The 14,384-nt window shown below is 40.3% G+C and overlaps 1 protein-coding gene across 1 annotated transcript in view; it reads left to right on the forward strand.

Annotated features, from left to right (window-relative positions):
• LOC143298527 (uncharacterized) overlaps positions 1–14,384 on the forward strand; it is a 65,172-nt gene that overhangs the window by 29,484 nt on the left and 21,304 nt on the right. Inside the window, exons 16-19 of the mRNA XM_076611380.1 lie at positions 150–239; positions 5,012–5,234; positions 8,654–8,773; positions 11,899–12,048. Coding sequence (XP_076467495.1) covers positions 150–239; positions 5,012–5,234; positions 8,654–8,773; positions 11,899–12,048 — 583 coding nt within the window. The remainder of the gene's footprint in view (positions 1–149; positions 240–5,011; positions 5,235–8,653; positions 8,774–11,898; positions 12,049–14,384) is intronic.

Consider the following 14,384-nt stretch of genomic DNA (forward strand, 5'->3'; position numbering starts at 1 on the left):
AGAAGTACATGATACATGATGATGATGATGATGATGGTGTGTGCTGAACAGAAGTACATGATACATGATGATGATGATGATGATGTTGGTGTGTGTTGAACAGAAGTACATGATACATGATGATGATGATGATGGTGTGTGTTGAACAGAAATACATGCAAACCATGGCAGATCTGTGTGATGGTGTGTACATGGAGCCAGAGAACGTTCAGGAATTGTGTCAGTATTTCAGAGTGCAGGTACGTGGAAACTTTCAGGTGTATTTTGAAAACACAGTACTGATCCATAATATACAGTGTTGCTTGGAAAAAATGTCTCTCTATTTTGTGGTAATTTTATTTTTTGTGTGTAGTTTTTATTATTATTATTATTATTATTGTTATTGTTATTACTGTTGTTATTATTATTGTTATTGTTATCATTATTATTAATATTATCATCATCATCATCATTATCATTATTATTGGTAGTAGTAGTAGTAGTAGTAGTAGTAGAAGTGGTGGTGGTGGTAGTAGTAGTAGTAGTAGTAGTAGTAGCAGTAGTGTTATCATTTCTTTTCAATGGGAAATTTGCTCAGTTTATATTTGTAGAATGTGCTGTGGGAGCTTGAGCTGTGTTAAGTATTTGTTTATGATTTTGTATTTTTATTGACTGATCAAACTAAAGCTTGTTCTGTGGATCAAATGCCTGAAGAAATTTTTTTTAACGTCGCCTTTATATCAGCAAACACGTCAACAGTTTCTCTTTTAGACACATATAAGTATTCTTGTGCTTTGTAATCCACAGTCTGCATTACTTGCAACATTTATTTGTGGAAATTCCAGACAGTTTCAGTTTCAAGGAGATGTCACGGTGTGCAGACAGATCCATATACTCAACACCAAATCTCACACACACACATACACACACACACACACACACACACACACAAAGCAAAAAAAGCAGATGCCAGATCTTCACATAACCTAATGCACTGATCAGGCCCTGGGAGCCTACCCCAGGTAAAATTCCAGACAAAGTTGTGAAACAGTAAAATTCAGAGTATTCAAAGGTGTCTTTTGTAAAACTGAAAATATGTGAACTTGAAAATGAAACTGATAATCTAATCTATCTGACAGCACTATATTTTCTGTCAGTTCACAGGGTCCTTTGATTTGTGGCATTGCCGCGTGTGTGTGGACAGGTCTGAGGACTGATTTCTGGCAGTTTCAGAGAAAACATATCAATGGAAGAATTATGTATTCATATGTATATTCTTGTTGAAGTGTCATTTTACTTGGAAAAAAGCATTTTCAGATACTGTTTTTTTTTCTTTCTTTTCTTTTTTTTTTTTTAAGGGCGTGGCCATTTGCACTTATGAATGTGTTTGCTAATAAGTGTTCTATAATTTTCTTTTTTCTTCCTACAGCCTTTCATTGTTATTGCCAATTAACTTTCCTCCCCTCCCCCTCCACCACCCTCCTGCCCTCCTCCTCCCCCTCCCCCTCCCCCACCCTCCTGCCCTCCTCCTCGCACCCCCTCCCCCACCCTCCTGCCCTCCTCCTCGCACCCCCTCCCCCCCCCTCCTGCCCTCCTCCTCACACCCCCTCCCCCACCCTCCTGCCCTCCTCCTCACCCTCCCCCTCACCACCCTCCTGCCCTCCTCCTCACCCTCCCCCTTACCACCCTCCTGCCCTCCTCCTCGCACCCCCTCGCCCCCCTCCTCGCCCTCCCCCTCCCCCACCCTCCTGCCCTCCTCCTCACACCCCCTCCCCCACCCTCCTGCCCTCCTCCTCACACCCCCTCCCCCCCTCATTCCCCACTTCTGTTTCCCAAAGGCTCTTTGAATCTAATCCACATCCCCATTTTCTGGAAATTCTGCTCTTTTCTCTATCTCTCTGTTTCTGTTTTTTTTTCTTCTGTCGTTGTCTCTCCCTTGTAACCTGCCATGCTGGTCCAGTCACCTGTATTTTTATTTCTGTCATCTCTCCCTTTCTGGTAACCTGCCTGGCTGGTCTATTCACCTGTATTTTTATTTCTGTCATCTCTCCCTTGTAACCTGCCATGCTGGTCCAGTCACCTGTATTTTTATTTCTGTCGTCATCTCTCCCTTGTAACTTGCCATGCTGGTCCAGTCACCTGTATTTTTATTTCCGTCATCTCTCCCTTGTAACCTGCCTGGCTGATCTATTCACCTGTATTTTTATTTCTGTCATCTCTCCCTTGTAACCTGCCTTGCTGGTTCATTCACCTGTATTTTTATTTCTGTCATCTCTCCCTTGTAACCTGCCTTGCTGGTTCATTCACCTGTATTTTTATTTCTGTCATCTCTCCCTTGTAACCTGCCTGGCTGATCTATTCACCTGTATTTTTATTTCTGTCATCTCTCCCTTGTAACCTGCCTGGCTGATCTATTCACCTGTATTTTTATTTCTGTCATCTCTCCCTTGTAACCTGCCTTGCTGGTTCATTCACCTGTATTTTTATTTCTGTCATCTCTCCCTTGTAACCTGCCTGGCTGATCTATTCACCTGTATTTTTATTTCTGTCATCTCTCCCTTGTAACCTGCCTGGCTGGTTCATTCACCTGTATTTTTATTTCTGTCATCTCTCCCTTTCTGGTAACCTGCCTGGCTGGTTCATTCACCTGTATTTTCATTTCTGTCATCTCTCCCTTGTAACCTGCCTGGCTGATCTATTCACCTGTATTTTTATTTCTGTCGTCTCTCCCTTGTAACCTGCCTTGCTGGTCCATTCACCTGTATTTTTATTTCTGTCGTCTCTCCCTTGTAACCTGCCTGGCTGATCTATTCACCTGTATTTTTATTTCTGTCGTCTCTCCCTTGTAACCTGCCTTGCTGGTTCATTCACCTGTATTTTTATTTCTGTCATCTCTCCCTTGTAACCTGCCTTGCTGGTTCATTCACCTGTATTTTTATTTCTGTCATCTCTCCCTTGTAACCTGCCTGGCTGGTCCATTCACCTGTATTTTTATTTCTGTCATCTCTCCCTTGTAACATGCCTGGCTGATCTATTCACCTGTATTTTTATTTCTGTCATCTCTCCCTTGTAACCTGCCTGGCTGATCTATTCACCTGTATTTTTATTTCTGTCATCTCTCCCTTTCTGGTAACCTGCCTTGCTGGTTCATTCACCTGTATTTTTATTTCTGTCGTCTCTCCCTTTCTGGTAACCTGCCTGGCTGGTTCATTCACCTGTATTTTTATTTCTGTCGTCTCTCCCTTGTAACCTGCCTTGCTGGTTCATTCACCTGTATTTTTATTTCTGTCATCTCTCCCTTGTAACCTGCCTGGCTGGTTCATTCACCTGTATTTTTATTTCTGTCATCTCTCCCTTGTAACCTGTCTTGCTGGTTCATTCACCTGTATTTTTATTTCTGTCGTCTCTCCCTTGTAACCTGCCTTGCTGGTTCATTCACCTGTATTTTTATTTCTGTCATCTCTCCCTTTCTGGTAACCTGCCTTGCTGGTCCATTCACCTGTATTTTTATTTCTGTCATCTCTCCCTTTCTGGTAACCTGCCTTGCTGGTCCATTCACCTGTATTTTTATTTCTGTCATCTCTCCCTTGTAACCTGCCTTGCTGGTTCATTCACCTGTATTTTTATTTCTGTCGTCTCTCCCTTGTAACCTGTCTTGCTGGTTCATTCACCTGTATTTTTATTTCTGTCGTCTCGCCCTTGTAACCTGCCTTGCTGGTTCATTCACCTGTATTTTTATTTCTGTCGTCTCTCCCTTGTAACCTGCCTTGCTGGTTCATTCACCTGTATTTTTATTTCTGTCGTCTCTCCCTTGTAACCTGCCTTGCTGGTTCATTCACCTGTATTTTTATTTCTGTCATCTCTCCCTTGTAACCTGCCTTGCTGGTTCATTCACCTGTATTTTTATTTCTGTCATCTCTCCCTTGTAACATGCCTGGCTGATCTATTCACCTGTATTTTTATTTCTGTCATCTCTCCCTTTCTGGTAACCTGCCTTGCTGGTCCATTCACCTGTATTGTAGAAAGCGTTGAATATCTTTTTGGTGGTCTTTCTCTGGACTTGACAAAGGAGGAAGGTGGCAGAATGGTTAAGATGCTGAGCTGCCAACACAGAGTCTGCCAGGGTCTGGGTTCAAAACCCACCCTCACCTTTTCTCTCCAAGCCTGACTGGAAAATCAAACTGACTATGTAGTCATTTGCATGAGATGATAAACTGAGGTCCCGTGTGCAGCATGCACTTAGTGCACTGAAAAACAACCCATGGCAACGAGAGTGTTGTCCTCTGGCAAGGAACACAGATATACAGGCATGCACTCAAGGCCTGACTCAGCGTGTTGGGCTATGCTGCTGGTCAGGCATCTGCCTAGCAGATGTGTAGTAGTGTATATGGATTTGTCTGAACGCAGTGATACCTCCTTGAGAAACTGAAACTGGACTTGATGATTGGGCATGTGTAGTATGCTGTATTCTTTTGTTTATGCCTAGGATATGTGAGGACCCTATTGGCAGTTTTTGGTTTTGTGTGCCTGTCTTTATGTATAATTTTGTGTGTTATGTATAATCATCTTCATGTTCAGGTTAGTATATCTTTTTAATTGTTGGGCTCAAAATTGAGAATCATCATCATCAGAGTCATGTCCTAGATTTCATGTGTGTAAATGTGACTGTGCATGTGCTGAAGTTTGGGGTTGTTTTTCAGGTTTTCCCGCCCATCCTCTTTTGGATGGATAATTACAGTTTTTCCACCATGATGTGTCCTGTACTGATAAATAAATAAAACTAAATAAACAAATAAATAGATAAATGAATGAATAAGTGAATAAATAAAGGAATAGATAAATAAGTAGATAAATGAATAAATGAATCAATGAATGAATAAACAGATTTTAAAAAAAAGAAGTAAATACATAAATACATGAATAAACAACTGACTAACTAACCAACTAACAACTAACTAACTGGCTAACTAACTAGCCAGCTAACTAAGTAAGTAAGTAACTAACAGATGAATTTGTCATTGTGGCTGTGCAGGACACCATTGGCAAAGTGCTGGCCTGCTTGAAGGGGAAATCTGAAGAAATGGGGCCACAAGTGGTAGACGCTACAATTACCGCACTGACCCCTGACCTCACTAGCATAGAGAAGAAGAAGGTGTCGGAGGTTGTTCATCAAGAACTTAAGAACCCCACGAGGAAGAGGCAGCGATCTGAAGATGTGCAGCCGGACGACCTTGACAATGTGTTTGAAGACACAGGCACGTGAAGAATAATGAATCTAATAATAGATAAACTTGCAGTTGGCCGTGTCAGACTCCACCTTTTTACCTCTGCATCACGTCACTTCACTCAACGGGTGTTCTGTTTATCGTGAATATATTGTTACTATATTGACATGTTTATAGTGAATATATTGTTACTGTATTAACATGTTTATCATGAATATATTTTTACTTTACTGACATGTTTATAGTGAATATATTGCTACTATAATGACATGTTTATAGTGAATATATTGTTACTATAATGACAATACAATTATAATGATAATATAATTTTATTGGCATGACTTCACTTTACCTCACACACAACAGTGAGTATATTATTACTATAATGAGAACATAATTATAACGACATTATAATCACAATGATGATAGAATCATAATGGCATGACTTCACTCTACTTCCCACGACAGGTGTTATGTTTATAATGACAACACCCCCTCCTGCAGAAACCCCCCAGCCAGATGGGCCGGCCATGTATAGAGAGCTGAGGCAGGGCAAGCGCTCAGTTCGGGGGCAGAAGAAAGGCTTCAAAGACTGCCTCAAAGTGTCCCTCATAGACCTCAACATCAGTCCCAGTAGCTGGCAATGGCTTGCTCTGGATTGCTCAGTCTAGCAAAGTGAGATCACTGAAGGAGCGTACACAGCAGAAAACAGGAGCACTGCAGAGGCTCAAGGCACAAGTTGCCTCCCCTTCCATTACAGCACCGAGCCACGTATTTGTATTTGTATATGTATTCCTTTTTATCACAACAGATTTCTCTGTGTGAAATTCAGGCTGCTCTCCCCGGCCAGGGAGAGCGCGTCGCTACACTACAGCGCCACCCATTTTTTTTTGTATTTTTTCCTGCGTGCAGTTTTATTTGTTTTTCCTATCGAAGTGGATTTTTCTACAGAATTTTGCCAGGAACAACCCTTTTGTTGCTGTGGGTTCTTTTACGTGCGCTAAGTGCATGCTGCACACGGGACCTCGGTTTATCGTCTAATCCGAATGACTAGCGTCCAGACCACCACTCAAGGTCTAATGGAGGGGGAGAAAATATCGGCGGCTGAGCCATGATTCGAACCAGCACGCTCAGATTCTCTCGCTTCCTAGGCGGACGCGTTACCTCCAGGCCATCACTCCACTATGTCCCACATGTAACTGCACCAAGCCACGCATGTCCCACATGTGGCCGCACCAAGCCACGTATGTCCCACATGGCCGCACCAAGCCACGTATGTCCCACATGGCCGCACCAAGCCACGTATGTCCCACATGGCCGCACCAAGCCACGCATGTCCCACATGTGGCCGGACTTTTGGGGCCTGGATGGGCCTAATCCATCACCTCCAGACGTTCAATCACAGATCCTCCATCTGATACTGAAGTCATGGTCATCTTAAAATCTGAAAGACAAACAACAACAACAACATTTGTCATTATAATATCATAATAATGACAGTCTAATCACAGTGACAATATTATCATAATGATAATATAATTACAATCACACCACTGCACTTCACACAACAGGTGTTATGTTTCTTTGTGACTGTATAATCATTATACTGAAAACATTATTATAATGACAATATAATTATGACAGTATGATAATAATCACACCACTTCACGTTATGCAACAGTTGTAAAGTTTATAGTGACTGCATCATATCATTAGAATGGTAATATAGTTATGATGACAATATAGTTATTATGACAGTTTTTTGTTTTTTTTTATAATCACAATATAATTATAATCACACCACTTCACATCACAGAACAGGTGTTATGTTTATCGTGACGATATCATTATTGTAATAACTTGACAGCAGTGGAGCACCCCCATGATCAATCAGATTCTGGGACCAGTGACAGTAATAATGATAACAATAATGGACATGTATACAGTGTTGTTTTTTTTCCAGAAATACTGCTGAAAGCACTTTACACTTCAATCCCCCCTCCTCCCACCTCCCTCTCCATATCCTCCCCCCCCTCCCACCACCGCCACGCTCCCTCCCATCATGAACAAAGATTAAGGAAGGCGGTTGCTGGTGGCTGACGAGGCCAATTCAAGACTGCCAGGTCTGTCCGCAGTGGCTGCAGTGGAAGGAAAGTCTGTTCTGGGTTGGTTGCTGTGATGTCACAGGGGTTTCCTCCTTTTACTTTTTTCCTCCAGGCTGGATCTGGGTGCATCCTGGTAAGAGATGACAGCTTGGTGGATGGAGTGTCACCAGGTCACACAATCTGCAGCTTGAGTGGACCTATGATGATGGTCAATGTGACAGGTGTGCAGGGATTTCATTAGAGTCCTTGTACCTCTTTTTCTTTGTGCCACTCTGTCATGGTGGCCAGTGGAGAGTTCACTGTACAGCAGTCTTGGGCAGGCAGTGATCCTCCATCCTGGAGACAAGCCCACTCCAGCCCAGTTGCATCTTCAACAGCATGGCTTGGATGAGTTGCTTCAGTGTCTTGGTTTGGGCCTGGAGGCACCTCAGGATGGACAGACCGCCATCAGTATGGCATCGGATGTAGACACCTTCCTTGTCATCAAGGTCTTCTGTGGCTCCATGGGGCATCATGCTGAAGAAGATGGTGAAAAGAGCTGGTGCAAAGACATAGCCTTGGTGGACACCGTTTTCTATGGGGAAAGGCTCTGCGAGGTCGTTGCTGTATCAGACTTTGCTACGCTGATTTCCATGCAGCTGGATGACCAGACTGAGGAGGACATTCTAGTCCTTCCATGATTTGCCATAGACCTTTCCTGCTCACAGTGTCAAATGCTTTGGTGAGGTCAACAAACATCAGGTTCAATGACTATGAAACAACATCACATATAATGACAATATAACTGACAGGACTCATCCCAAACAAGGAAGGAGGGGAGTCACCATGACAGCAGGGCATGAAAGGCCACAGAAACATTTGATTTGATGTGATACGGATACTTGTACAGAGCCTATCCTTGGTTGGAGACCAAACCCTTAAGTGCTTTACAAACTTGGGGTCACGTTTCACAGTGTTGATTGAGCCACTTCCATAGTTTGATTTAATTTTCATTTTAAGATCCAGAAAGTGGGATGCAAGGCCCCATTTCGGTGCCGTGCTGTGTCCTTGGAAAAGGCACTTCGGTTTTCCTCATTAAGCCCCGTATGAATGGGTATCTGACCAGTTGGGGATGGTTAAAGTAGCAGAAGGAGAGGACTTTGATCTGGCCTGCCTTCTTATTCTGGCAAGCCCGAGACACAATGGGTATGAATTCACTGCCTCTCATGCCATAAAAGGCTATGGGAACTTTAACCTTTTTACCTTACAAAAATGAATGTCATATTTTGATCAGTCAGCTGTGATGCACCCTTGAAGCTGAAATCAACACTTAAACCAGAGCGGTTCCAACGATTGTGGTTGCAGACAAGGTGAACCAGGGGAAGCGACTGCCGCTGGGTACGCGGGTGATCAGGGGCCCTGACTGGAAGTTCAATGACCAGGATGGGGAGGGACCTGGCACCGTCATCCACCACGACTACACATGTCAGTACATTGTGCTCTGTTTTGTGTCCCACTTTATTTCATGGTTATTTTACTTCATTTTATTTCATTCATTTCATTTCGTTTTATTTTTATTTTATTCTATTTCATTTTATTTCTAGTTCATTTCTTTTTATTTTTGTTTTAATGTTTGCCACAAACTAATTACAGACTCTCAAGGTGTGATCAGCGTGTTGGGTTTATGAGGCCAGGCATGTGCTTTTTTAGACATCTTTTACATATTTTTTGTTTGTGGCAGATATGGATAGCGTATATGGATCTGTCCGCAAGCTCAGACAACTCCTTGAAACTGAAATTTATTTTACTGCTTTTATTTAATTCCAATTCATTTTTGTCTTACCATACTTTGTTTTGTTTCATTTTCATTTATGTTCTGTCATCATCGATCTTGACATATGTCTGTACATTGTCATCCTTGTACCGTCATCATCGATCATGACATATGTCTGTACATTTTCATCCTTGTACTGTCATCATCGATCGTGACATATGTCTGTACATTTTCATCCTTGTTCTGTCATCATCGATCATGACATATGTCTGTACATTTTCATCCTTGTACTGTCATCATTGATCATGACATATGTCTCTACATTTTCATCCTTGTACTGTCATCATCGATCATGACATATGTCTCTACATTTTCATCCTTGTACTGTCATCATTGATCATGACATATGTCTCTACATTTTCATCCTTGTACCGTCATCATTGATCATGACATATGTCTCTACATTTTCATCCTTGTACCGTCATCATCGATCATGACATATGTCTCTACATTTTCGTCCTTGTGCTGTCATCATTATCATGACATATGTCTCTACATTTTTGTCCTTGTGCTGTCATCATTATCATGACATATGTCTCTACATTTTCATCCTTGTACTGTCATCATTGATCATGACATATGTCTCTACATTTTCGTCCTTGTGCTGTCATCATTATCATGACATATGTCTGTACATTTTCATCCTTGTACTGTCATCATCGATCATGACATATGTCTCTACATTTTCATCCTTGTACTGTCATCATTGATCATGACATATGTCTCTACATTTTCGTCCTTGTACCGTCATCATTGATCGTGACATATGTCTGTACATTTTCATCCTTGTACCGTCATCATCGATCGTGACATATGTCTGTACATTTTCATCCTTGTACCGTCATCATTATCATGACATATGTCTCTACATTTTCGTCCTTGTACCGTCATCATCGATCATGACATATGTCTCTACATTTTCTTGTTATCATATTTTGTATTATTTTATTTTATTCAATTCATTTTATTTTCTTTTACTTTATTTTATTTCATATCTTGAGGGACAGGGCAGTACATTGTTTACTTTTTATCATATTCTATTCTATTTTATTTCATTATGTTTTATTTGATACAAGTTTGTATTGTTTTGTTTTATTTTACTTTCTTTGATTGTATTGTTATATTTCATTTTTTGTTGTTATAATATTCTATTCTGTTTTGCTTTGTTTTGTCTTGTCACATCATATGTAAAGTTGTTTTATTTTGTTTTATTTCATCTGATTTCATTTCTTTCTCAGCCTACATCTCTCACAAGCAGTTTCTTAACATTGATAGATAGGAAGATAGATAAATAAGAATGTAACAGACAAAAATTAAAAGTGGAATACTAAGTAACTGCAGAATATGAAGTTGAGAAATCTATCTGTTTGTCTATCTATATGTCTGTCTATCTCTTTAGATCTTTATTTATCTATCTCTCTGTCTGTATTTATTTCTGTCTCTGTGTGTATGTCTGTCTATCTATCTATCTGTCTATATATATCATGTGGCATATTATCCAATTTTTTTGGTTTCTAATCTGTGTGAAGCAAGAAAATTTCATAACCATCAATTACGTGAAGATCTGCTGACCATGCTAGTGTCAAATTTGCCATTATTTTAGAGGTGTGTGTGGACAGTTTACTGGCATCGTCATGTTTTTTTGTTTTTTTTATGCAAAAAAGAGCAGAAACCAATGAACATTCACACTTCAGCAAGGTATGACTATGCTGGAGTATGGACTATAAAGGTATGACTTTATTTATTTATGTATGTACGCTTATGTATATATATATATATATATATATATATATATATATATATTTTTTTTTTTTTTTTTTTTTTTTCTCAAGGCCTGACAAAGCGCGTTGGGTTACGCTGCTGGTCAGGCATCTGTTTGGCAGATGTGGTGTAGCGTATATGGATTTGTCCGAACGCAGTGACGCCTCCTTGAGCTACTGAAACTGAAACTGAAACTGACTATGCTGGCCACTGAGCTTTGTTGGAAGCGTTTCTGTGTTTTTCTTGCTGTTGAAAGTGTGTTGTGCTTTCAGTGATAATCAGCACACTTTTAACATGTGAGACTTTGTATGACACCACCATTTCTTTCAATTCTTCTTCTTTGAATGTGGGTTTTCCTCAGCTCCACTGGATATGGATGCCAGCCACCACACTTAGATTTATGTTTTGAATTAATGATGGAATGAATGTCTTCACTTAAAAACTACTATCTCTTAAAATAAGTGTTTAATTTCTTTACAACTAGCCTGAAGGTGAATTTCTGCACTCTAGTTCAGACAGTAAAGTGACTGATTGATTGATTGAAACCTGCTTTCTTCTGTTTTCAAACTGGTGTCGGTACATCCACTGTGCAGCATGCATATCAAAGAAATCACTGCAGCAAAAGTGCTGTGGCCGGTAAAGTCCTGTAGAGGAATTCACCACACAACATATGTTCAGGTTCAAATCTTGAAATCTTTTGCCGCCATACGTTAGTTCAGTTGACTGGACAGTTCACCACAACGGGCAGCTTTAGTCATCATGGAGGGGTCATGTTAAAAGGACTGTTTTTCACATGGTAACAAAGCTTGACAGCTGCAGCCAACTTTCTTGCACAGTAGAGCAAAGACCAACCTTCACCCCCTGACCCAGTTTGAAGTGAACAAGTCTACTGTGTTGTTGTTACATGAACGGAATCATGTGACAGTGAGCGTTTAGTCCAAAATATTTGGTGCTGAGGAATATTTTTCACACAGAAAGTTGGTGGTGGTGAGAGTTAACCTTTAACCTTTTACAGGCTCTGTCCACTGGGTCAACTGGGACAGGGGAGGCAGCAACTGCTATGGTTTCAGCAATAACCGTGGCTACGATATCTGGAGGACAGATGAACACCCTCGCCTCAGAAAGGGTAACGAACCACTGGCCATTGGGATGACGGTCAAAAAAGGTTGGTTGTTGCCATTTATGAAAAGTAATCAGTTTATATTGGGATGACAGTCAAAAAAGGTTGGTTGTAGCCATTTATGAAAAGTAATCAGTTTACATTGGGATGACAGTCAAAAAAGGTTGGTTGTTGCCATTTATGAAAAGTAATCAGTTTACATTGGGATGACAGTCAAAAAAGGTTGGTTGTTGCCATTTATGAAAAGTAACCAGTTTACATTGGGATGACAGTCAAAAAAGGTTGGTTGTAGCCATTTATGAAAAGTAATCAGTTTACATTGGGATGACGGTCAAAAAAGGTTGGTTGTTGCCATTTATGAAAAGTAATCAGTTTACATTGGGATGACGGTCAAAAAAGGTTGGTTGTTGCCATTTATGAAAAGTAATCAGTTTACATTGGGATGACCGTCAAAAAAGGTTGGTTGTTGCCATTTATGAAAAGTAATCAGTTTACATTGGGATGACAGTCAAAAAAGGTTGGTTGTTGCCATTTATGAAAAGTAATCAGTTTACATTGGGATGAAGTCAAAAAAGGTTGGTTGTTGCCATTTATGAAAAGTAATCAGTTTACATTGGGATGACGGTCAAAAAAGGTTGGTTGTTGCCATTTATGAAAAGTAATCAGTTTACATTGGGATGACCGTCAAAAAAGGTTGGTTGTTGCCATTTATGAAAAGTAATCAGTTTACATTGGGATGACAGTCAAAAAAGGTTGGTTGTTGCCATTTATGAAAAGTAATCAGTTTACATTGGGATGACCGTCAAAAAAGGTTGGTTGTTGCCATTTATGAAAAGTAATCAGTTTACATTGGGATGACAGTCAAAAAAAGTTGGTTGTAGCCATTTATGAAAAGTAATCAGTTTACATTGGGATGACGGTCAAAAAAGGTTGGTTGTTGCCATTTATGAAAAGTAATCAGTTTACATTGGGATGACGGTCAAAAAAGGTTGGTTGTTGCCATTTATGAAAAGTAATCAATTTACATTGGGATGACCGTCAAAAAAGGTTGGTTGTTGCCATTTATGAAAAGTAATCAATTTACATTGGGATGACCGTCAAAAAAGATTGGTTGTTGCCATTTATGAAAAGTAATCAGTTTACATTGGGATGAAGTCAAAAAAGGTTGGTTGTTGCCATTTATGAAAAGTAATCAGTTTACATTGGGATGACGGTCAAAAAAGGTTGGTTGTTGCCATTTATGAAAAGTAATCAGTTTACATTGGGATGACAGTCAAAAAAGGTTGGTTGTTGCCATTTATGAAAAGTAATCAGTTTACATTGGGATGACCGTCAAAAAAGGTTGGTTGTTGCCATTTATGAAAAGTAATCAGTTTACATTGGGATGACAGTCAAAAAAGGTTAGTTGTTGCCATTTATGAAAAGTAATCAATTTTCACAGCAATAGGCACATTATGGATAGTTTATTCTTTTGCCTGTAGAGTAATTGTTACATAATTGCCCTTGACAACAGAATATTGTTGTTTAAGATATTTTTACTTTTAGTTTTGGCTATGTGTGTCGACTATTATATTTATTCATGCAGAGGAATAAAAATGAATGTAACTTAGTTTCAGTTTCAGTTTTCAGTTTGAAGAAGGTATCAGAGCATGCGGACAGATCTATGTAATTATGGTACATCACATCTGTTCAGCACAAAAAAAAAAAAAAAAAAAAAAAAAGCAGAGATGCCTGGCCTTTGTACAAACCCAGTGCACCAATCAGACCTTGAGGAATGTAACTTAAAAGGTAGGAAACAAGAAAGAACAAATAGAACAGGGAGTAGGTGGGGGGTAGGGGGGGTGGGGGGGGGGGAGGAACAGTGGCTTGAACCTTGAGTTTGGAAAAAAAAAGAAAAGAAAAAAGAGAATGTGTCCAAGTCGGCAAACCAGCAAGACAGCATGTTCTCTATTCCTGTCCTGTTGTTTTCCATCAGGCGACCAACATCAGTTTGCTGAGGAATCTGTCGTCGTTGATGCTTGCAGGGTATTTCCATGTCTCCATAATCCACCGAATGCTGACATGGATTACAGGATCTTTAACATGCATACTCCATTTTCCCCACGTCTACACCCCTGAAGGGGGCTCAGACTGGCAGATCTACACGTTATGTAGACATGGTAGATCTACACGTTATGTAGACATGGGAGATCTACACGTTATGTAGACATGGGAGATCAGACTGGCAGATCTACACGTTATGTAGACATGGCAGATCTACACGTTATGAAGTACACGTTATGTAGACATGGGAGATCAGACTGGCAGATCTACACGTTATGTAGACATGGCAGATCTACACGTTATGTAGACATGGCAGATCTACACGTTATGAACTACAC

This window comes from Babylonia areolata, chromosome 24 (assembly GCF_041734735.1).
Source record: "Babylonia areolata isolate BAREFJ2019XMU chromosome 24, ASM4173473v1, whole genome shotgun sequence".
In the NCBI taxonomy this organism is placed as follows: domain Eukaryota; kingdom Metazoa; phylum Mollusca; class Gastropoda; order Neogastropoda; family Buccinidae; genus Babylonia; species Babylonia areolata.